Raw genomic sequence first — 26,295 nt, forward strand, 5'->3', positions numbered from 1 at the left:
GTATTCTTATAGATTTATTCTACGATAAAAAAGAACTGATGAAAATTCTCTCTCTCTCTCTCTCTCTCTCTCTCTCTCTCTCTCTCTCTCTCTCTCTCTCTCTCTCTCTCTCTCTCTCTCTGTTAATCACTTACTAGTCATTTTCATCAAAACATATTTCAACAATAGAAAAAAATAAATAATCAAATGCCAAAAGTTAGTCAAAATAAGTTAACCCAGACAAAGAAAAAAGAACCACTTACTTCATGTTCAGCAATCACTGATTTCAAGTTGTTGACTGCTGCCAAAATGGAAGTTGCTCCTTCCTTCGTCTTTCTTTAACTTACTCGTAAAATATTTGCCAAAAATACACTAATCAAGACAGGCTAATGAAATTTCAGGCATTATTAGCACTATAATAACGCATATTCTCTGTGAGTTTTATCATCCTATAGGGAAAATTAATGATTTTATGAAAAAAATGTGAAAAAACGGAAATTTCCGGGCCCCTCGTACTGAAGGTTATTTGGTGATTGGTGAGAAACTACAGTCTTGAATAGAAATTCGGTCTGACAGAATGTTGGTATATCCACCTGGAACATGCACAAAAAAAATGATCAAAATAGAACAGTAAATAAGCACGTTATAACAAAAAAAAGAGCAACAACTTCGTAAGTTCAGCGAAAGCCCCACCGAAAAATCAGACTATAGCTAGGAAGAAATATTCAGGAAAAATTCAAATCTCGATTTAGGGACAAAACCTTTTGAGAGTTTGTAGTTATTATGTCACTTGATAGCCTAAAACATCTAAAAATTATATTATTTAGGACAATCAAACAAACCCCCCCCCTTCCCCCCCTTTTTTTTTTGGGGGGGGGGTTTCTTTGATTGTCCTAAATAATATAATTTTTAGATGTTTTAGGCTATCAAGTGACATAATAACTACAAACTCTCAAAAGGTTTTGTCCCTAAATCGAGATTTGAATTTTTCCTGAATATTTCTTCCTAGCTATAGTCTGATTTTTCGGAGGGGCTTTCGCTGAACTTACTAAGTTGTTGCTCTTTTTTTTGTTATAACGTGCTTAATTTACTGTTCTATTTTTGATCAATTTTTTTTTGTGCATGTTCCAGGTGGATATACCAACATTCTGTCAGACCGAATTTCTATTCAAGACTGTAGTTTCTCACCAATCACCAAATAACCTTCAGTACGAGGAGCCCGGAAATTTCCGTTTTTTCACACTTTTTTTCATAAAATCATTAATTTTCCCTGTAGGATGATAAAACTCACAGAGAATATGCATTATTATAGTGCTAATAATGCCTGAAAATTTCATTAGCCTGTCTTTATTAGTGTATTTTTGGCAAATATTTTTTACGATTGGCAACCACCAAAGTGGAGCCTACCTTAAGGGCAAGCTTTTTAGTTTCGAGAAAATAGGTCTTCCTCTTCGACATCTAGGCAGATGCATACATGATGCGGATGATCAGAGTACACTTCGTAGATCTGAATAATCTTATAGCGATGATGATGATACCGATCATTCTTACACACTGTTCTATGATGTCACAAATGCGTGAGGATGAGCCTTCTGTTGTAGCTAATGGCCGAGCAGAAGCCTTCAGAATACACTTCGCAGATCTGAATGATACCTATGACGATGATGATGATACCGATCATTCAGAATACAATTCGCAGATCCGAATAATACGTATGACGATGGTGATGATACCAGTCATTCATACACACTGCGCTATGACGTCACAAATGCATGAGGGGGGAGCCTTCCGTCTTAGCTAATGGCAGAGCAGGAAATCTTTCTCGCATTCTCCCTTGGAGGAATAATAGTTTTTTTTCCTCCAAGTATTCCCCCACCCCCCCACCTAAAATACTTGAAAAGACAACAGATTTGATACGTTATGCAGCGCGTGACTCTCAGACTTTGAACGGCTTTGCAGATACAGAAAATCTGTTTTTGAGAACTAGCAACCGTTTAAAAGGGGAATCGCGCAATTCAAACATGCATAATTCGGGACCGAACTGTGTGTGTCTGTGTATATATATATATATATATATATATATATATATATATATACATATATATATATATATATATATATATATATATATATATATATATATCTATATATATATATATATATATATATATATATATATATACATACATACATACATACTACATCATATCATCATCATACATACACACACACACACACACACATATATATATATATATATATATATATATATATATATATATATGTGACGAAGTGCCAATATCTGGTTTACTACACTTGCCAATCATAAAAATTCCCTCACCACAGCCAGACCCCTGAACCTTCATCACAAATAAAATACGACTGAATACTCTAAAAGGCAACAGTGATCCCTTAAACAACTTATCAGTATTTCAGAAAATCAGACTTAGTTCATTAAAACAGGTGTGAGGTAATCTTATATGTAATTAAATTAGTTAAAGGCATCACTCCATCAACAACTTTAAAAGTCTAAGTATTTCCCTGGTTTGAAAAGTAAATACTTCCCTGATTCTAACTCACTTCAATTAAATTGAAGGAAAAGATCTCAATTAGCTCTATACTATATTTCTACCCAAAACAAAATTAAATATACTGGTGAAAAATAATACACTTATAAGAATTTTGAATACAAGAATTTATTATCAAACTCAATTTATAAGTGACATTCACAATCTCAGGGAAATTTACTGTTAGTTGGAAACAACACAAAGTTTAATTAATTATTGAATTGATTATTAAGTAAAATTAAATCAAAATTAATTCATCACAAAAATCAAGAATATTAATTAATCCAATTGAAATTCAAAAACTGTTAAGTAATAACTAAAATTTGGAAACTAATTCACAATTGCTAAACAACAATAAAACTTGAAAAGAATTATAAGTAAATACAAAGTAATTCTCAAGTGTTAAACTCAATTAGATATGAAATGAAAAAGCAGAAAAATGTGGTAAATACCAAAATTGCCAAAAAAAAAAAAAAACGCTAAGAAAGCATTAATCACACAGAATATAAAATAACCACACTTCAATAAGAAAATAGACAAATGGACAAAAAATCACTTCAATAAAAAAATGGAAAATGCACAAAAAATCACTTCAAAAGAAATAAACACAGAACAAAAATTTGCAATGTGTAAGAAATGAAATAGTTTCACCAAACCACTGTAAATATGTTTTTAAGTTGCAACTTTAAAACTTGTACCTTGGTACCAATTATGTTTCTGCTGCAGCTAGCTCCAAAATTCACCATTTTAAACAAATTCACGATGTTCCAAAAAAGAAAAGGCACCATTACACACTTGTACAATTTTTTTTTCAGATTCCACAATAAGCGCTAAGCAATTTTAAATAAATAAGAAACACGAAATCTAAAATTTATGAGTGACCAATCACTAAGTATAAAATCTTTACGTTAATGTGAAATAAAAAATCTCTCGCATGAGATAGATAGATAGATAGATAGATAGATAGATAGATAGATAGATGATCTCCTTACCCCACGGTTTCAAATCTCAGAATGAGAACACTTCTCTCTTCGTAGGAAAATGATCAGTGGACCTCACCCTAAAATGGTTGGGTAAACGATTTTGGGAACGAGAGGCAGTTAATATCGGAAAAATTCGCTTTCAAAACAATAAATAGAGAAAATGGGATTACAATCATAAATAGCATTTATTATTACATGATTTAAGACAATCAAAGTCTTTTAAAGTAAAAGATATGATAATAGAATTTTCTTGAATGAAATTAAGTTTCGTCATTTCCTTGAGTGACGTCACAAACCTTTCCACTTCCAAGTCAAAGCACTTACGAGTCAACAAATTCTCTTTTGACAAATCGAGAGATATAAGAGTTATTTTACCAGTAACTTTAGATAGTTTTCAATACAAAAGCATCTTTTAACTACTTATGTGAAATGATGGGTATCAGACGTATGTGAAACTTTTTAGGCTTACGAAAGATGATGCAATCTCCACATGGTTGCTGGATTGTGGACAAAGAGACAAGTGTGAAACAAGTACGAGCATCTCATCAGTTTACAAAAAAAAAAAAAAAAAAAAAAATTGGAACCACGCAGCCCCAAGTGGTGACAGCTATTTTCCTGGTTCGAACAGACAATGCTATTTTCTCTTTCTTCTCTTATTCTATGTTATTCTTAACATTTAAATTATGTTATGTGAAATCTGAACATACATTATTAGAACATACTAACTCTAAGCAAAATAAGGAATCTGAAAATATTGCAAACAATTTTACAACACTTCATACAGTTACAATGCTGCTCGGTCTCTTCTCTTGCCCTGCCAAGCCAAGTGCTTGGCTCTAATGAATGAACTTTCTCCTTTTGATTGGTACGGTTCCTTGCCATGACATAGCACCGTCCCTTCCCATGTTGCAGCGAATTATCACAGGGTCATCGTCTTTTGTCTTCGTCATCTGACGCCTCCTAACCTCCCTCTGCAAAGGGTTTCACATCTTCAGAAGAGGAAGGTATTCTCTGCCCCTTAAGAAATCTCGCCATGAGGCCTTCAGACTTGTAAGGGTCTGCATCCTTTCCCTGGGGAGGAAGCAACTGGCTGTCTCTTTGGCTCACCTGCTCCTTCCGGAACGGGAACCTGGCCACTATCCCCAAAATATTGTGTCTTTGGAGCCCCAAGAGTTCGAACCCAGGACTGTTCTCCTGTCTCTGGTTCCAAGGGCGCTGCTCATGAAACTGGGGGCTGTGTCGGGTATACTCGTGTATGGGTCTCTTCGAGTGTATAACCCCCAAGGGGCAGAGAATACCTTTCTCTTCTCAAGATGTGGAACCCTTTGAAGAGGAAGGTTAGGAGGCATCAGATGACGAAGATGAAAGACGATGACCCCGTGATAACTCACTGCAACATGGGAAGGGAGGGTGCTATGTCATGGCAAGGAACTGTACCAATCAAAAGCAGAGAGTTCATTCATTAGAGCTGAGCACTTGACTTGGCAGGACAAGAGAAGGGACCGAGCCATGTTGGTGGCTCGGACCCACCTGTGAAGCCAGTAATGGCTATTCTTCAGGCGCCAAGATCAATGTCGCTGTTCTTTGGGACAAGGCATCTGAAGGAGATAGGAGGAAGTCCTCTGTGTATTCCTCTTCGTGAGGTTCGATCATGGAGAAGATAAATGTGTAGCAAGATAGCAAGTTCTTGCCAGCTTTTACTGCATTTAACTCTGGTCAACTTTTGCTTGCGTTTGCGCGAACGAAATGGTTGTAGGAAATGAATGCTTTGTTTAAGAGAGTGAGAACATCGTAAGTTCAAAGAAGATTGGGCAAGAACAGTCAATCCTCATCTCTTTTCTCCCTCTACTTCCTGGTTATACCAGAATGCAAGGAAATAAGAGGAATTTTTTACAGTCTACTCCTCAGAGTTCGAACCCGAGAGACTTTTTTGGTTGAATCTTAGGATCTTACCGAGATCTTACAGAACATATGTTATTCTGTTCAGGATGGATAGCACCGAGATTGTTTGAAGGCCTCTCCGGTGCTACTTTTTTGGGAACAACCAGTTTGGCTGGAATTAGTTGTCTTCGTTATCCTGTTATCACTGAAGAAGTCTTCCTTCGGGACAACTTCACCTTTGCTCGCTTCATTAGAGAATGGAGGAGGTCTGCTTCTAGTCCTTATTCTTGTCCCTCGAATGAAGAAGAATTAGGCTGGAGTGCGATTCACAGAAACCTACAAATATACGAGTAGGTACTATATTTCTCTTGCAACATGCTTCTGTTATCAGAGTAACATGCTTCTGTTATCAGTTTCATTGTCCAAGTATTAGGTGCATATCTGTAAGTTAATTCTTCTGGTATGTGATCGAGATGAATAGTACCTTCTCTTAATTAACCTGAAACTCAGGACAGCCTTTTGGGCCTCCCAAGAGTTAGCAGTTTTGATTTTGAGATAACTAGTGGTATTGTTTCCCAACAACACCACAGCATTTGCATTATCACCGAACAAGAAGGTTTTCTTCCCTCCCATTTCGGATAAAATGCAGGTGCTTGAGTGCATTTTTTTGTGCTTGATGATTCTAGCCAAGTGCATTCCATCATGGAATGCGCTACCAGGCAACTCAGTATGAGGAGTCAAGCGAGTGGTATTTGACTCTGCCTCAGTACTGCTTCCTCTCCAAGATTCTTTTCGGTTTGCTATTGTTTCTCCTCAGTCAAGGATTAACTACTAACTCGAGTCTCTCTGCCCGGCAATCACAGACTTAGGTCTCTGGTTGGCTCAGAATTCTTGCATAATGCCCATCTCTCCTGCACCACATTTGCTGTTGCAAGAATTTTCAGACAGAGATATATCTCATTAGACTCATTATCATCTTTCTGTCTACCCCACGGTATAACAGAAGTCTGTAGCCTAGTCTTCTGTTCCATCACACCTGCCCCATTGGCCGCTGCGATGATGCAGAATTATTTTCTTCAGACAATTTGAGTTTTGTCTTCTAATATACAATTCCTTAATATGTAAGTTGTTCAATTGTTCATTGTTCACCCCGATTTGTAAATGAATAATGGAAGACTTCGCCTGTTCCCCGCCTGACTAGCTCTGCTTCCAAAGTAAATAGAAACTTCCTCACTGATCCAACCCACAAGAAGCAGTTCTTCAGGCAGTACAATCCTTGTGTTTTCATTACTGAAAGACTCTCTGCCTTCATTGTTAGCTCCGACTTTCTTGCCAAGCAACAATGAAATAGTGGAATAACTTTTTCAGTCCTCTGTAAAACAACAGGGATTAAAGCTGTCTTCACAGATTGGTGTCATCGACGGGACTTCTTCTATGATCAGAATCGTGAGAGTTTGCTTCTTTCGATACAACTGTGAAGACATAGGTCCACATTCACCTTAGTCATTCTCTAAGTAATATAATATTGTTTCTTCCTTGGATGAGATTCAACTACTGATGAGAAACTTCTGTCTTGCCATCACAGGGACCTCAGTCTCTAGAAGACATGTGGCTCATCTTGCGAGAATCATCATCTCATATCTCAACATCATTAGCAAACAAGATAGACGATTTGTATGGTGGTTCTCAGCATCACCCTTCAAAAGGCAGGTGTCATGTTGTGACTACATCTTGGTATGCAATCATTCGGCATCTGTTGACGAGTTCGAGTCCTTCATGATCTCCTGCACTGTGGACTTTGTATTGGTTGATCCAGATCAGTAATTACTTTGTCCTATTGATGTGTTGCTGTACCTATGAAGGATCGACACTCTTCATTGAGTGTTGATGCCTTTATCCACTGCAGACTGCCAATCTTACAAGATCGTGAGAGACTTCTCTACAGTTTGTTACATCCAGTGGCTGGGTACATTTCATCACTCTGAAGAGTATGTCGGACTGGAAGATAGATGAGGTCTCATTGCAACCATATTTATATCTTTCTTCCTTCGGGTCTGCCCACAGATCCTTGGAACCTCTTTTCCTGGGACCAGTGGTGGATGCTCACAGGTATTGTTTGTTTACCTGGCTCCCTCAACAGGACAAGTTGCATCTAGCCTATGTGTGCGGCTCTAGAGATAAGAAGTATGCGAGAGTGACTGGTCTCTCCACCTTCCCCTCCTCGTCCTTCTACTCCTCTCCCTTCAGATTGAGGATAGGACTCGAACTTACACTGGCTGCTCGGGTGTTTGATGTGGTAAGCTTGCACATCGACCCTCCTTTCTATTTTTCTTATCAGAATCATAGAAGCAATCCTGCTCCTTCCTCTAGCAAGGGGAGGAAGGAGACTGGCAATAATGCAAACCCTTCCCAGAACTTTGCATTAATGCCTCCGACTCTTAAATATTCTTCTCAGCAGCCCATTTTTGGATGAGTTACGATTCCTCACTCATTTTGAAAAGGCCCAGAAGTCTGGCTGATAATGCAGCTCCTATACTCTGATCAAGTTGTCAGAGACAGGGCACTAATCACTCTTACGACCAGGAGGAATAGCCTAGGTGTGCAGAATTCCAGTCAGTTTTAGAGGCTCACTCACATTCCTCCAACCAATCACTGAGTCTTCCTTATGTAAATGACCGAGGGTTTATATATCGAGTAGGAACAAATCACAATTTTTTAAATTAAATTGTATTTTTCCTAACTATACAAACCTGAGGTCCTTTACATTTATGCCCACCCTATGCCACCTCTCAATCTGAAACCTGGGCTGAAAGGCAAAGTGAAGTATTTACATCCAGGCAGAGCCAGGCGGGCCTACCCACCTGCCAGACAGTAGTTACTGACTAACCATCTTGTTCAAGAATTTAACAGCTGTATTCCAGCCTACGCTGAAAGTAATTCCTTATGTAAAGGATCTCAGGTTGTATAGTTAGGAAAAATACAATTTACTTTCAAAAATTGTGGTATTTGTGGATATTTCTCCTAAAAAAATAATGTGAATAGGTGAATTTTCTGCGAATAATGGGTAGATATGTTCCATAGAGAAATCCACGAATGCGTGAATCCTCAATGTGCGAATATGGGCAGTTCACTGTATATCTTATTTTTATTTTTCGGTGTTGCTCTTGCCAGGAGTAAACTTTGGAGGGGGTTGCCGAGTGTCGTCGTAGGTGTTTGCTTTTGATGGCACCATCAGTAGCCACCCCTTCGTCCTTGTTTCTCTGTCTCCTGGTAATCATTCCCTAGTGTTCACTCCTGTGTGAGTTTTCTCTCCTTTGCCTTCTTCACTTGCTTGTTGGGCAAAGATGGGGGATTGGGGGGGGGGTTGTTTGTCGGTCAGGTGACCTCTTCATAAGGGCCTCCTCCCACTTCATAGGGCAATTACATTCAGAGGGAGAGGAGTCGTTTTCTATTAATAATTTTTGCTTTTTTCTTCAGGATAGCAGTGAGCAGTAGATGGCTGAATTGTCATTGTTGGTTCTCCTTTCCTTTAGGATTTTCAGCTTGGACACACCTGTATGCTGTGGCAGTGCCGAGTTGTCTACCTGCCTGCTGTGCTTCCTGTCTTCAATGATCCTGTTTCCCTGGCGCCCAGTCACAGGGCAGCTCCTGCTGTGCCTCCTGCCCCAGCTGCTCTGTTGCTGTTACTGATGTTCCTGTATATTTAATGGTTGGCCAGGCTGCTCTTGTATGTTCTCCTACCACAGTTACCCTAGTCACTCCTGTTGCGACTCCTGTAGTAGATGTTGAAGAGGAGTTCGAGGAGGAATTCCTGTGAGATGAATACCTTCAAACTTATCCTCACCTCCATCTTCTACTGCCTTCTCCCCTTCTTCTTCCAAGGCTCATTGGTTGAGGAAGAATAAGGCTGCTTCTTCATCCCCCCCCCCCCACAGAAGAAGTTCCTTCAAGGGGCTGCGTCCTTTCGAGAAGGCAGTGGGTCCTTTCATCGTCTCTTCCCAGCCTTCAGGCTTGGGAACCAAATCGTATACCTTACAGGGTCTTGTGTTTTTAGGGCCATCGGGTGTGTAGACTTTGGTATGCGCTCCAGTGGCCAGTTCTTTGAAGTTTTCTTCTAAGACTGGTGTTGTGTCTGGGTCTCGGCCTAGCCAAGGCCTCTGAGTGCTCGATTTTTATGAAATCTCAAATATCTAGAACTAGTGTTGGGGAGACCTCTCACTGTCCCAGTTCAGGCACAGGGTGAGAGAAAGAGCCAGGACATGGCAAGTGTCCCGGTTCTCCCTGCCAGTACTACACCTGTACTCAGTCAGGGCCTGGTCTGGTGCCTCAGTCTCTGACCAAACACTTGGTGCCTGAGTCTCAGCTGGGCACCTGGAGAAGTAGTAAGGAGATTACCTTAACAGTTCCTAGTGTACTAAAAAGGACTAAGAGAGGCAGGATTCTCTTATTAGCTCTTCCTGCTCGTAGGGTGAGAGCCGATTCACATTTTCCTCAGGAGTCTTGTGTTTCAGGAGTCTGGAGGGCTCGCTCGGTCTCTGATCAAGCACCTGGTGTCTAGGTTTCGACTGAACACCTGGAGAAGCAGTGAACAGATTCCCCTAGGAAGTTCTACCTGACTCCTAAGGGGCTGCCTCTCTTCAGGGAGGCAGAATTCTCGTTTGCTCTTCCCCCTCGTAGGGAGGGAACCGCTTCGCTCTCTCCTCAGGAGTCTCACTTTTTGGGAGTCTCAAGGGTGTGACCTCTTCAGGGTGTGCTCTCAGTTCCAGTTTTAGAAGTCTGTGGCTAAAACTGAAGCTGTTCCTGTCCCTTCTCAGTTTCTTAGGAAGCCAAGAAGAGGGACTGCCTCTCTTAGGAGAGGCAGGATTCTCTTATTAGCTCTTCCTGCTCGTAGGGTGAGAGCTGATTCGCTTTTTCCTCAGGAGGTTTCAGGAGTCTGACTCCTAAGGGGCTGCCTCTCTTCAGGGAGGCAGAATTCTTGTTTGCTCTTACGAGATTTGGGAGTTTCGCCTCCTTTGAATTGTAATAGATAAACTGGTAAGTTTTTCAAGTGCCGAATCTTGGGCGCTTTCCAAACCAGTACCAGAGGGAGGGTTCGCTCTTTGGTCTGGTTTAGGCACAGAACGAGAGTAGTCACCGAGACATGTCAGGCGTTTCGACACCACCTGCCAACCCTGCCTGGTCAGACCCCATCTGTCATGTCTTGGATCTTAGGGTCCGACATAGAATCCTCCTTTAAGCTTTCTTCTTGAGTGTCTTGGACCTCAAAAGAGACTATAGTATTTAGGGAGGAAAGCGATTTTTCTTAGCAGATGAGTCTTGTCTTGGTTTGATTTGCATGCCGAACCAGTACCCTGGTTGTGTGCATGCCATCAGATGGGTTACGCTCGGCTTGCTTATCTTGTCTTGGGTTACTTGCTACACCAGACCTCTGGTTGCTTTTGTGCGATTGGCTCGGCTGGCTCGGCTCGTTCCCTGCCTTATGGATCAACCAAATCGAGTGCTCTACTGTTCATTTGAACTTTATGCTCTCCTCAGGTTGGTGCTTAACTATGGCATATGCAACCTCCTTTCGCATACTGTCGTCATTACAGGTTGATGACAGCCCACGGCCACCCCTCCTGCTGGTTATTCTAGCAGGACAGGTTGGAATGCACTTCCTCCTTACCTGTTCTCTTTCGGAATTTGGCTGAAGAGGTTAGTATCTCAAGATCGATCCTTGGATTCTCTCGTCATACACTCAAGTTAGTCGAGGAAAGTTTCATTGGTTTCTGGTGAATCTCCCTTCAAGGAGAGAAAATCGGGAGTTTCGTGCCTCTAAAAAACTTGGGAAACGAATACCCTCGATTTTCATTTAGCAGGGATATTTGTGCCAAATCATCAGTACATTGATCTTGGGAATAGGATCATGTCTTCCCTTGTGAATAACCTTCACTGCTTGAGGCCCTTGCTCTTGCAGGAGAGACAAGGATTTTCATAGGGGTTAGGCATTCCTTGCTGGTGAGGGAATTCTCAGCTAGATGAATACCTATTCGGCTTGGTTCCAGAATCTCACTACATAATTTGCGTTATGTCCGTTCGTTCATCTGTAATTCAATCATGGCTAAACAGCTGGTTGATGGACATGCAACTTGGCAGGATTATAGTGGGGACCCCTAAGATGGTTTATAATGGGGCTTCATTCTACCTCCCCCCTCTGAAGGGGGTGGGGGTGAGAAGGGATTCCCTGAAACAGAGCTGGTTCTGCCCGTGAAACGGGGCTGGTTATGCTTGTAGACTTAGTTACTTTATGAATTTATCATACATAATTTCTGTATCCATGTTTGCTAGTATTAGGAATTCAACCATTTTCTTTACTTTAAATTCTGGAAATGGCAAATCTTATAATTCCAAGTTAATTTTGAAGGAATTAAGGGATGCGCTATCATCATCTGATTCAGCATCCCCTGGGAATGATAACATTCTTTATAGCATGCTGAAAAATCTTCCAGATTGAACTAAATCTTATCTCCTTAAAATCTTTTAACAAAATGTGGGAAACTGGTATTCTTCCCTCTTCTTGAAGATTGCGATTGTTGTTCCCATTAAGAAACCATTGAAATATCTACATCTTCCAACAAGCTATTGGCCAATATCTCTTACAAGTTGTGTGTGCAAATTGTTCGAGAAAATTATGAATTCTAGACTGATGTGGCATCTAGAGAAAAGGGTTTATTATCATCTGTCCAATTTGGATTTAGGAGAGATTGTTCCACTCTGGACCAATTACTAAGATTATCAATCCAAATTCAGCAAGGTTTCTCAAAACGCAGTCAGACTATTGGAGTCTTCTTTGATCTCGAAAAAGCCTATGACACTACTTGGCGTTTTGGTATTATTAAGCAGCTTCATGACATGGGAATATGTGGTAATATGTTAAATTTCATCCGGTCATTTCTAAATGATAGATATATTAAAGTTAGTATTGGAAATGATTTTTCTAATGCTCATGAGCTGAAGGAAGGCATCCCACAAGGCAGTGTATTGTGTCACCTGATTTGCTGTGGCTGTAAACAGTATTATTGAGTGTTTCGCCTCCAGTAAAGACGTCCTTTTTTGTAGATGACCTTGCTATTTATGCCACTAGTTATGATGCTATTGCAGCTTATAATTTCTTGCAGAAGTCAGTTAATGCAATCAGCAGTTGAGCGGATGACAATGGCTTTCGTTTCTCCCCTTCCAAAACTGTGGTATTTGGTTTAGTAGTACTCGAAAGGAAACCATCCCAAATCTTAAGGTGAAAGACATACTAAATACCATCTGAGGAGGACGGGATGTTTTTAGGGATGATCTTTGATAAACTATGATGGGCTACTCATAGTAACTCCTTGAAAATTAAGGTAAAGAAATCCCTTAACATTTTGAAAGTAGTCTCAAGTTTTACGGTTATATGACTTGTTATGTAAATCTAAGCAAGTGCAAGCAAACTTAAGGAGTTGGAATGTAGTTCATAATGCTGGTCTAAGAATATGCTCTGGTGCATTTAAGACATTGCCAGTTGAAAGTTTATATACCGACACTGAAGAGCTCCCTCTAGACTTGAGTTGAGAGGAACTGAGACTGGTATATGATCAAATTAAGAGGTTCTCCGAAAACCCTGCAACATTTATTCTTAACCAAAACAGTCCATATCAGTTTGCAAATGCTAGAGCATCCAATCCTTTTCATGTAAGAATTGATGCTGCAGTTGACAGTGTTTCTATTAAAGACTAAAGAAATTAAGGCAATATGTTGCTCTAAGTTGCCTCCTTGGTTGACCCTAGAACCATCGGTCTGTCAAAAAGCTGTTGTTAAAAAATTGGTTAGATGTCAAAGATGATCATGACCAAATACATTCGGGTTCTGTTAAACTATTCACTGATGGATCAAAGACATCAAGTGGTGTTGGTTGTTCTGTTGTTCATGGTAATAGCTAATATGTGGGTAGACTTTCTAATAATGCCTCTATTTTTATAGCTGAATTAACTGCATTAGCCAAATCTCTTGAGATTGCTTCTACTCTACAGGCTGATAATTTCACCATATACTCAAATTCTTACAGTGCACTCACGGCCATAAGCAATATAACCGTAAGCATCCAATTATTCAATATATTCAAGAATGGTTGTATAGGCGTGCTTCCAAATTCAAATTAGTCCATTTTTGCTGGGTCCCTGCATATGTAGGTATTGCTAGTAACGAACTTAGTAGACCATGAAGCAAGAGATGTCATTACTAAAGATGGCATGCTCTTCCACCGTATACCAGCTGCATACTTGAAATGGACTATTCGTTCATATATAAAAATAAATGGCAAGTGCGTTGGTCATCTCCCCTTCTGGCCAGCAATGAAAAGTACAAGAAAATCAGACAATTTATTAAATATTGGCCATCTGGATTTCAACAAAACCGTAGGATAGAAACTGTATTATGTCGTCTGAGAATTGGCCATACTCGATTGACCCACCTGTTCCTTTTAGAGGGGTGGGTAACTGCACCAGTCTGTATGTAGTGTGACACCTCTTACTGTGGAACACATTATATTACATTGCTATAGGTATTCTGCAGCATGGCAGAAACATGGGTTAGTGGGCAGGGATATAGCAGAACTGCTTGGTCTGGATGTAGCTGTTGAATAGCATGTGTAGTATACACTTGCTAGTTATTTATATATATATATATTATAGTATATATATATATATATATATATATATATATATAGATATATATATATATATATAGTATGTATATATATATATATATATATATATATATATATATATATATATATATATATATATATATATAGTATATTATATATATATATATATATATATATATATATCTATATTATATATATATATGTATATATATATATGATATATATTATATATATAGATATATATGTATATATATATGATATAGCTATATATATATATGTATATATATATGTATATATATATATATATATATATATATATATATATATATATATATATCTATATATATATATGTATATATATCATATATATATATATATATATATATATATATATATATATATATATATATATATATATATATATATATTATATATATATATATATATATATATATATATATATATATATATATATATATATATTATATATATATATATATATATATTTATACACACAACACAGGTCAGACGTACAGGGCGTTTATTCACATGATAAAGAAGATCAAGGGCAGGAACACGAAGAGATTCACATTATGCTTTAATCCTACGTTTCCTGACAACTTTGAAAATGACTGACCTGATTGGCCCTGGCCTTGGCAAAGAGAGTTGGGAAATTGTGTGAATTTCTCATCTCGTTCAGTACTGGAAGGGTGGGTTTCTATCATGTTCTCTTTCATACAGGAATCCATGGACAAAATTGAAAATCCCGACAAACAGTTTGAAAGTTTTAAGTTTTTTATTCTTTCCATCAGAGACTGTTGGTGGAGACCAGGGTAGGATGATAGTGAGATGTGATTACTTGGCCCCAGACTGGGTACCCTACTTTTCATATGACTTATTTAGTCTTGTGCATCCTTGTATATGAATGAATGAGGGATTAATGATTGTTGTCCCATCCTGAGAGTATTCAAGCTGGAGTACATTCTCTGGAACCAAAAGAATTTGAGGTAAGTACACTGCTAGTGCCTGTTCTACTGGGTTAGAATGTGTTGCCCTCTGTCTCTTTTTCTGTAATAAGGGAAGGGGAGATACGGGAGATCCTTTTCTGAATCCATCAATTATGATTAACTTGAAAATTATGTCAGCTAACATGGCATATCCTTGAAATTGACTTGGTTCTCTGAAATTTGCTTCCAGTGAAGTTTTTCCTCTTTAGGGAAACTCAGGCTTGGGGCCCTATTCCCTTAACACCACAGGGAAAAGAGGGGTTTCTGATCTTTCATCTTGTGCTTGCAGAGCAACAGGATGAATGTGTTCTCCAAGTGGGCACTCGTCCCTTTTTACTGGGTACCGCTTCCTACTAGAAGGGTTAAGTCATTTGAAAGGTGTCAAATTTTTATCCCTGTAGGAACGACTATTAAATTTGTTTAAGTAATATGTATTTTTCATAGGCATACAAACTGAAGCCTTTCATATAGGTTCTACCCACCTTGTCTGTTTTACTTTTTCTTTGCAGCCGATGGAGTGCTTAAGGAGAGTGCGTGTAATCCCCCTCCCTTCTCTCCCCAGTCTTCACCAGGTTACCTTCCTTATTCAAGTCTACATAAGTAAGGATACTCCTTACCTATGTGAAAGTTTGTTTGTATACCTGGGAAAAATACTTGATATAAAAATTATTTTTCACCTGGCATCGGGAAGACACTAATTTGTTTAGCCTATTTCCAAGATTGGTGATTATTGATCTGTCTAGTTGTCTTGTTGCTCTTATTCTTCTGCTACACAGCTTATCTTCAAAAACATTGGAATCTGACAGCCTTGTATGAGGTCATGAATTTGATTTTTGCAATGCAGGATCATGTAGCAACCCCCATTTTTACTATATTCACTTCTGTTCATCTTCTAAGGAACTTTAGGAAATCTTGCTCTTGGTTTTTTTTAAAACCATTTGGCTCGGTCTGCCGATTCCTATTAGCCAAACTCCCACCTCAAGGGTTCTGTCAATTAATTTGAAGTTTCCTTTCAGACTGTGCTGTTTCTGTTATAGATGCTGGTGCTAAACTTGTTCCTCTTTCCACATTTCAAGCCTCCTCTCCCACTCCCCTGCCATGTATATATTGTAATTCTGCTCTTTATAAATTGGCATCTCTTCCGTGTCGACCTTCGTGCATATTCGCTTGTCTGGAGCGTAATTTTTTCTTGTTAATGGGAGGGAGGGAGGAAGGGAGTGACTGCCTCAGGAGTAATATGGGTATTCTTGGAAATTTAGTTATCTAGTCATAGCTCTATGGCGTTTCCGGTTTCAGATGTAAATATTTAAAATTGTGAAATTTATTCAAGATCAAAGGTCCAGTAAGAGCAAGAATAAGATCATCTCACATTCGTGTATTTTATTGAATTTTTTTAGAGGCAAATCAACCCAGGTTTTAACTTTATTCAATTATCCACTTACCTTTCAAATAACTGCTATATTCAATTATTCCCTTACCTTTCAAGTAATTATAGCAGTTATTACTATTTTTCATGTTTCGAAACCCTACTTTCTAACCTAATGAAATCATTCAATGCCAATGTTGGAGTAGGAAACATTTAAGAATTCCCGAAGCATAACTGAAAATTGCCCCCCCCCCCCCCACCAAAAAAAAAAAAAAGAAAAAAAAGAAAAAAGCTACAGTTCTTCACTTTAAAGTGAAATTTAACCGGTGTTCCGACGACCGTAAGTTAATAATTAGGATTGGACTGGTGGAAATCTCTTGATGGAAATGCTTTAGAATTATGTCTGAGGTGTATTGACATATTCCAAAATTAAACTGCCTCCAGACGCAAACATAAAATCATACAAACATGAGCATAACATTCGAACAAACTCAATGACAAACTAAGAACAAATCTGTGCGTACCTATAGTTTTCAAGATCTCATTCGGAAGGTGAGTTTAAAGCGTGTTATTTTCTGATTCATTTTGTTAAAGATCCTAAGGTTTCTAAAGGGTTTATCCATGCTTGCTGTGGGGGATGATGGGGTTGTGGGGGATGGAGGGGGGGGGGGGGGGTGGATTATCGCTTTAGTGGCATAGGTGGCCCCTTGGAACTTTTGCTTCCTATTGATGATTCCTTGTGTTGCCTGAGTCAAAGGATTCTCCTCGAAATCGTTGAAATGCTTCGAGTGGAACTTTTCGGGAATTGTAAGAAAAAGGGCAGTAGCAATACAACTCCGAGCTGGGTACCGAATAATAACAATAATAACAAATGAAAACGTCAAGAGTGAGCATTGAATCATGATTATGAAATGTGCGAGGAAAAAAATGGTGGACTTTTCTTTTTTGACGAACTGAAAGGCTTTCACCGTAATTTGGGATTAGTCGATGATACTCAAGCGGTGAATTTTATTTCGTTTGTCATTTGTTTGTCGCTGGCTTTTGGATGACTAGTGTAGGTGTGTAAACCTGTCACTGAGAGAGGTGACGTCATGGATGCAGGTTTGTATGGATAAAATGGGCGAGAGGCCGAGAGCCCCCTGTAGCTAGTCCTCGTTTGGGTGAGTTGGAGGGCGGTGCTTCAATAGGTGCCGGAAGGTGGTGCGTAACGCTAAACGTACCGAACTAGTGCGGCACTAACCGCGACCCTGAGAGGTTAATCTTGCGTCGCTCCTCGCGCGAGAGAGGCGCGCTTTCTTCTCACTCTCTCTTGGGAGACGGAACGTCGTCAGTTGATTTTCTCATTGTCTTTTTTTCTGTTTTTTTGATTCGTAGAGTATTTTTATGTAGATCGTAAAGTGATCCTAAGGCCATTTTATGACAAGAAAATGTTCTAGTTTCATAAGTACAAATATATCCAGTGATAATTTATTTTAAGTACTCGCAAGATTTTGCCCGGTGTTGACGAAAAATAAGTTTTGAATTCTAATTTCGTTTGTCCGAAGGTATACTTTGAAATGATTAGTTGGTGGAATGAATCCGTAGTGTGTTTAGTGTCTTCCCAGTAGATTTTGAAGTCTAGTTTGGTGTTGAAATGGCCAAATGATAGAAATCGCCCTAGGTCAGAGTGCCTCGTTTAATTCCGTTATCTAAACATGTGGACCAATTCTCTGTTTAAAATAAAGAAAATGACCACAGTCACGGACACTTCCTTCAGTGGTTCCTCTTTCTGAGATCGAGTAACAAGTAATACCGACCACTGGCGTTTCCCGTGCAAGAAGTAAGCATATTTTGTGACTAATGAATCAGAGAACATGGTGGTTTTGACAGAGAATCAAAATCTGATGATTTTATCAGCAGTGTTCTTCGGGCATCTTTGTCTAGTGAGATGCTCCAGGAATAATTATGAAAGTTATGTCACGTCGACGGCCTCATCTTCGTCTTCTTTCCCCCTAAACGACCATCCAATCATAGGTATGTTTTCACGGCATTAATCTGATCTGTATTGGACGTGTAGGTAGAGTGCTAAAAATTGTTGCATTATTTTGGTTGGGCTGATCTTCACTTGCTATTATTATTATTACTATTGTTAATGTTATTAGTTGAAGAAAATCCACATTTATTTTTTGTCTGTACTGTCTCTTTCTCTACCAGAGGAAGGCTTCTTCACCCTTTCTTCAGCCATTATTAGATAACGAGAGAGCGAGTTTATTTTTTTATGAGCAGTAGTACTATTGAGGTAGTTAGATTGGTGGTAGAATAAGTCTTCTAGTGATTCCGCTGGGTTGGGGCCATTGACTCAAGAAAGCCAGAAAAGTTTATGAGAAGAATTCGTAGTGTCTTTTCATTCAAAGTCGTAAATTCATACCTCACAATGAAGAATAGGTAAGACCGCTGGAAGAATGCAAACTCCCGTGTCGCGGGATATGACGTAGGTATAGCATGAATTCTAACAGATGGCGTTAGATGCCCCGTGGAAACTTGTTATAGGATGTAGGTAACAGATGGCGTTACTTCCTCACTGGAAATCTGACTTTCCTGGTCTGTCAGGGAGCAGTTTTACACACGTGTAACAAGGCCGTTTATGGATGTATATGAGCGTCTAGTTAGTAGACACTTAGTTTAAAAGACCCCTTGGTTTGAAGTTGACGAATTTTCACTGAATGGTTTTGTTGCTCATCGATTTTTTTTTCTTCTGGCAACTGGTTTTTCGATATCCAGGTACAGGTATTGCTGAGCTGATCATTCAGAATTGGTCAGGGAAAGCAGGATGTTAATCTTCCTTTTGCCTCGTGTCAATGAATACAGAGTTGCTGATTGTTTGTGGGGATAGTGTCATTGTTCCAGTTTTGACTGATTAGGTTTTTCCCATGAATTCAGTCTTAATGGTGTTCCAAGTTTATATTTAGCAGATTTGCTTTAAAGTATATTGTTGACAAGGAAGACAGCATTAGTGGATGTTCTGATTTTGACAGTATATTAAAGTCTCATTCACATCCATTAACACACACACACACACACACACACACACACACACACACACACACATATATATATATATATATATATATATATATATATATATATATATATATAAATATACACAGTATGTATTAAGTCTTTTTTTTTCCCAAAAGGGTTGTTTCCCAGTGGTGCTACCCTATTAATGTTCTTGGCCGTTGTCACATCCCCTGACGATCATAAAGAGAAGAGGGACCCCATCCCGTTACCATTGGAAAATTTAGACTCCTTGACGAAAGCCACACTACAATTTGCAGAGGAAAATAAGTGGGTTGGTTGATGCAGTGGAATGGTGTCCCGAATGATAGTCCCTCATTTGGTAGGAATTATGCACCTGGGTATTGTTACGGAACCGATAAGACCCGTAGACCCGGGAGTAACTTGAGTCTCGTTATATCCCTGATGTCATCGTGTGCATAATATGCCGTAATTAGCGTACCGAAGACAGTATTGATAATGCATCCTTGAATGCTATTTGCTTAGCTCATGACACGAGTTCATGGGAGCAATGACTGCGTCAGTGAATGTCGAAAGTTGTTAAACAAATATCCCCCAACGCCTTTCTAGAAAAGGCATAGGTACGATGCTGCACCCTGGAACGTCTTGGATCCGTCCTTCTTTATCTTGCAGTGGTGAGGAGATGCTTTTTAGGATACCAACGTGAACTCCTTCATCTGAATGATATAACGAGAGGATTTTAGCTGGGTCCTGGTTCCGACCCCGTATATTTCCGCGGTCGAGGAAAGAATTTCCGCAATCACAACTCTGTCGTCTATCCACAGTACAACTGTTGTTCAAAAGGCCCCCTGGGGGGGTAACAGGAGACCGAAGATGCAACCCTCTTCTACAGCTGGATAGCAATGCATGGATACCAATGGACCAAGATCTTGAAGTACGAGAAACTACGTTGAAAAATGAATTAATTAAATTATGTCCCCAGTAACGCTTTCTGAGTGAGATCAGAACTTCCTATTAGAAATTATCGGAAAGCCTCAGTCATTTTGTGAAAACAGTGTCATTGGTTTTAAGACAGAAGTAGTGTATAATAAAATCCTGCTCCTCCTTAGTGTAATCATTCAAAAAGAGGAAAAAGGTCGGAAGTTGAGTACGCTCAAGCCACACCGATGTCAGAAGGTGCGAAAGTGCTGAAAGGCAGTGCATCGAGTTATTAATGTTTCAAATAACATGAATACCCAAAATGTCAATAGGGAGAGGATGATGTCAGTGTCATCAATTTTTTCTGAGAGCATTTTGAAAAAAAAATAGAATAAAATCTTATGTTCCAGAAGCATTATCAACATCTCTTCATTTTAATGAGTTCGGATAAGACGATTTATTCACTGTTATATAATCCAGTTTTCGTTATATTTATTTAGATTTTTTATTGTAGAATTCAAGTTTCAAATAACACCAGGCCTTTTCTTATATTTAGAATTCCTCATAGATTCCTAAACTTTAGGAAAAATCGTGATGAGTTTTGTATGCTAATTTCATCTGCTAATTGAAAAAATTACCTCTGGGCATACATAGTTGGCAAATGAATTTATTTTACTTTATTTTTTCAAGCAGAAAATTAATATTTGTTTTAATATGTAAAGGTAATGTGATTCGTCGGAGACCTTATGTGCATATGAGGCTGAGAATAGCAATCACGTATTCATTGGTAAAGCAAGTGTATTGGTAAATCCAGAGGGATTTAATCCATATATTTCTCGGTGTTTTAAACCAGTCGGTTCGAGAGCTGAATAGTTAATCCCCATCAGTTCCTCTCGGTTCCAATGAAGGCTCTTGACTTCATCTCTCCCCAAAGCCTTTTATGTGTCAGTATTTTCGCTGCTGGAATACCTCCAGTGATTGATCGCCCTTTTTTTTTTTCTTTTTTTTGAAGCCTTTTCAGTAATATTTCATCATGTATCTTCTGTTTTGAAATTGTTGAGTGGTCTTTGAACAGTTTAAATTTTTTTTTCTGTATTAAGCGATGATAATATTCTTTTAACACTTTCATACATTTTACACAATTATCTATGGTTACGAGTGTTTTAAACAAGTAGACATTTACACACGGATACCTGCGTTACATACGCAACATTTATCCAGTACTGAAAATGTCAACGGGAAAAGGTAACATTGCGTATCTAACGGGCGTACACTCTTAGCGGAAAATGGAAGAGGGTGTGGTAGGGAGGCCCCGCCGTTATTTTCCTTCTGACGAAAATGGCTGGAAGAGGTTTTCTTCGCAGTTTTAATCTTGAGTTCGAAAGCATTGATATCCTGTTTTTATTCTTTTATACATACGTACACACATTATATATATAAATATATATATAGAGATATATGAGTATCGCCTATGCACTTTTTCTCCTCGGAGGTTTGTGCCGAAGGCCAACAGATGCTTAAAACACTTCGTTCATCTTCCAAGATTAATCTTGGGACTCAAATTGGTAAGGAGACACTCCCCCCCCTCCCCCCCACACACACCCACACACACACACACACATACACACACACACACATATATATATATATATCATATATATATATATATATATAATATATATATATATATATATATATATATATATATATATATGTGTGTGTGTGTGTGTGTGTGTGTATCACACACGCACACACACACACACACACATATATATATATATATATATATATATATATATATATATATATATATATATATATATGTGTGTGTGTGTGTGTGTGTGTGTGTGTGTATGGCACGTTCATTTATGCCCACTGTGCCTATATTGGAACTGGTTGGAGAAAGGCTAGAGCAACATCCCGAAATGTTAACCGATTGCCGGCAGTTGAATGCGACACTAATTTCTGGTTCTGGATAATTGACGATACTCGATGTTACCTTTGTCTTTCGGCATCTGGTTTACAATGCCAAGAAATTCTCTTACATTAATAATTCTGTTCACTCTTATTCCAAAGATGCGTCGCTTTGATTCTTTTTGAGGGGAAACGCAGTCTCTTCAAAATGGCTCTCCATCTTGTAACTTTTTGTTCGTTTTTATTTACTTACAACATTTTATGGAAAGTTTTGGATCGATAGTGTAAAATTTGTTGATTTAGCCCAGTTACATAAACTGATTGCTAATGGATAGCAGAATTCGCTGTAATTTGATATCTTTTCGCCCAGTGGACATGCATGCACTTATGTTCGGTAAGTTAAACTTGATGCAAGTGATGTAATCACGTTTGGAAATTATACGCAGAATCTGTGGGCGTAAGTAAATGTTTCTGTGTCATTCTCTAAACGGTAGTTCAATCTGATTCGCTTCGACATTTTGCTAAATGTCATTTTAGGACACGCAATACCGCGGCAGTGGTGGCAAAGGAGATGACGTCATAAATGGTGGAATATGTTGCGTCTGATATATGAGTAATGAGTAAATTAAGAATGATTCAGCTGTCAAGGGTTCATGAATGTATGTTCTCGAGGCCGTCTTTTTCTCATAAATCTCGTATTCCTTTGGTTCTGCGACTTCCAGTCTCGACTGACTTGTTTTTTACCTTTTTATTTTCCCGTAAAAGGAAACATACCAAATAGTAGCCCTATCGCCTCGGTAGTTTTTATATTTTATTTAAGGTTGAAGTTAGCCATGATTGTGCTTCTGGTGGCGATAAGTTAAGTATATCTTAGTTTAAGTAGGCCACTGAGCTGATTAATAGCTCTCCTAGGGCTGGCCCGAAGGATTAGATTGTGTGGCTAGGAACGAATTGGTTTCCTAGCAACGGGACCCACATTATATCGAGAAAAGAATTTCTAATCAGAAATAAATTCCTCTAATTCCTCGCTGGTGGGTGCGGGAAGCGAACTCGGGCTACCAGATGAATAGTCGAGTACGGAACCCACTCGTCCAGTGAGTAACTGCTGCTGCTGGCGATGTAGGACAGGCCACCACCTGGCCGTGGTTCAGTTTAGAGACCACCGAAAGATAGATCTATTTTTGGTGGTCTTGTTTATACGCTGCAGCGGCTGTACAGAAAAAAAAAAAAAAAAAAAAAAAAAAAAAAAAACTATGGCGCCGAAGAAATTTCGGTGCATTTCTTACTAAGTCTCGTTTCATATTCTCGCTGGTGGGGCCCTCTCGTCTTGGCAACATTATACTACGTACAAGATCTATCAGTCGGTTAGCTAAAGTGTTCCCATTCTCTTTCATATTTTCGTCGTTCTATTCCAACTTCTCTCTGGAACTCCTCCTTTTCCTCTTGTGTTCGAGATTTTCCTCTTCCACCTCCTGTGCGCGGTCTGCTGAAGTCGGAAGATGAAGGGAGGTATCCTTTGGCTCCTCGTTACGATATCCTGAGCTCTGAGCTGCCCATTTAATTCCCAAGAATGTGTTTTGGGTAATGGTGAAAGATGGAGAGTTGCATTTACCGAAGAGATTGGCTCATTACTCACGCTCTTCGGTAAAAGGGGGGATGACGACGACTTGAAAGGATACGGGTTACTCTTTTAAGCCTTTATTTTCTGCACTTCTAGGCTCATACTCACTATACTGTGTTTGGTTTAATGTTTTATCCCAAGCGAATCGGAACTAGCAATGTTCTGTCCATAACTTTTACAATTCAATACTAAGCTATATCCCCTAACAGGGTGGCTTAATAGAAAAAAGCCGCCTCAGCCACGTACACATGCTCAGGTGCGATCTTGAGTCATGGCGCATTCTCTTGGTATAGGTTGTCGCTTTTGGGCAAGGTGTGCCCTTCCGGTTCCTACCTCCAACCACTTTCGTTCCCTTTACTGTGCCTCCTTTCATATTCTCTTTCTTCCATCTTACTTTCCACCCTCTCCTAACAATTGATTCATATTGCAACTGCGAGGTTTTCCTCCAGTTACACTTTTCAAACCTTTTACTGTCAGTTTCCATTTCAGCTGTGAATGACCTCATAGGTCCCAGTACATGGCCCTTGGCGCTAATCCTATATTCAACTCAGCTCAACCACGTACAGAGTTTATTTGTCGAATGATGAATATGTATCGTGTACAGTTTCAACCTTTGCCGCTTCATGCACCTACGTACATAGAATGCTTATCAGCAGCAGGTCTGATCCCGGAGCACACACTGCCCGTTCACCTCTATCTTGAATGCACGCTCGTGATTCCTGGATGTGAGGCCTTTCCTTTTCACTACCAGATATTGAGCGCTTTCTAGACTGTCATTCCTGTTCCTTCCTAACTCTTTCGAGTCAGTTTTCTTATCAATCAGTTGTCATGAGCAAATCATGTCAGTATTTCTGATCCATTCTTTCACATAGTACACTACATTGTTTTACAACTTCTGTCTATTTGCATATTTCTCTTGCGTTCAGTTCTTCTTCCTCCACAAATATTGCACTTCCAGTTTATCGCAATTTCAGTTTTTTCCCTGTTAGTATTCAACATCCACACTTCACTTCCATAAAGGTGCATTTTCTCAACAATCTCATCTTACATTCTCGACTTGACTTCCTTATACGCTCGCTCTTCCTAGTCTGTTTCACCTTCACTGATACCTTCCTTTCTTCACCTTCCTGTGTCTCGTCTTTTCCCTATTGCCTATCATCATCCACTATTAAGTACTCACTGTTACTGTCCGTATCCATCACAGCTGATCTTTCATGTGACTTAATTAATTAATTCTAACTCTTGCTCTCAACTTTCGCCTCTTGCAAACAATTTCAAACTCTTGCACTAATTTATGCAGTTGTACCTCACTGTAACTAATTATTACTTTATCATAAAGAGACACTAAATATTCCACCCTTCACTCACGATTCATTTTTCCCCCAAAACGCTGCACCGACATCCATTTTCCTTTCTTGTAGTTTTGGCATTGTTCCGTCCATCAAGACGCCGCCTTTACATTTACACCCAACCGGTCACTCTTCCTTTTACATAATCCAACACACACTTTACCTTGTTACTATATATCCTTAACACCCACCACTTTGCCTCTGTCGATTCTATTATTTGCATTTTGTAGGGCACTGCATGTGACACGCAGTTTTTTTAATTTATTTTCAAGCTGATCATAAAACTTTTCCATAATAAACACATGGTTAACGCACCCTCCCTCTTGTGTATATCCACTCTGGTCTTCAATGTGAATCCTGTCATGTCTTACTTTCTCATTTCAAATTCCGTCATACACCTTCCCCGGCCTACTTATTATCATTATTCCCCTATAATTCTTATATTCTACCTCATCCAGAAATATTTTACTCACCCTAGTCAGCCAATCAACCACACTTCCACCATCATATCGCAGTATTTAACCTGTGAGTCCATCGTCGCTGGTGGCTGTCTGTTTATCAAACGCCTATTTCTCTCCTTAGTCCTTCAATAGTTGTTTCCACAAGTATTTTCAAACTCACATTAAACCTTATCCCTCTTACATAATATATAACAACCCCCTCCTCCTCTCTCTTCTCCTCTTCTCTCTTCTCTCTCTCTTCTTTCTGCTCTCTCTCTCTCATCTCTCTCTCATATATATATAATATTACTAATATAATATACTATATATAAATATCATTATATATCTAATATTATATATATATGTTAGTATTTATAATTATTAGTTTTTCTCTAAATACAAAGCTGGTTGTGCGAGTCTAGAGCAAAACAAGACGGCAGTCAATTAGAAATTCTTGGTGTGGGTGAAGCAACCCCTTTGAAAGAAACCACACCCTCGCAGACGCGTCAAGCACTGACTCGGAAGAAGCCCACACTGGCAACAAGTTTTTGTAGTTTTCGTATCATAAACTTTGC

General features: G+C 39.0%; 1 protein-coding gene across 4 annotated transcripts in view; it reads left to right on the forward strand.

The window, feature by feature from the left end:
• Positions 1-26,295, forward strand: part of LOC135210896 (neural-cadherin-like) — a 481,919-nt gene that overhangs the window by 28,810 nt on the left and 426,814 nt on the right. For 3 of the 4 annotated variants that reach the window (XM_064243830.1, XM_064243831.1, XM_064243832.1), the window contains exon 1: positions 17,657-18,473. The exons of the other annotated variant lie outside the window; for it this stretch is intronic. In XM_064243830.1, the coding sequence (XP_064099900.1) occupies positions 18,314-18,473 (160 nt within the window). In that variant the 5' untranslated portion in view covers positions 17,657-18,313. Of the gene's footprint in view, positions 1-17,656; positions 18,474-26,295 lie in introns of those variants that run through there. 4 annotated transcript variants of the gene reach the window in all.

This window comes from Macrobrachium nipponense, chromosome 4 (assembly GCF_015104395.2).
Source record: "Macrobrachium nipponense isolate FS-2020 chromosome 4, ASM1510439v2, whole genome shotgun sequence".
Lineage (NCBI taxonomy): Eukaryota > Metazoa > Arthropoda > Malacostraca > Decapoda > Palaemonidae > Macrobrachium > Macrobrachium nipponense.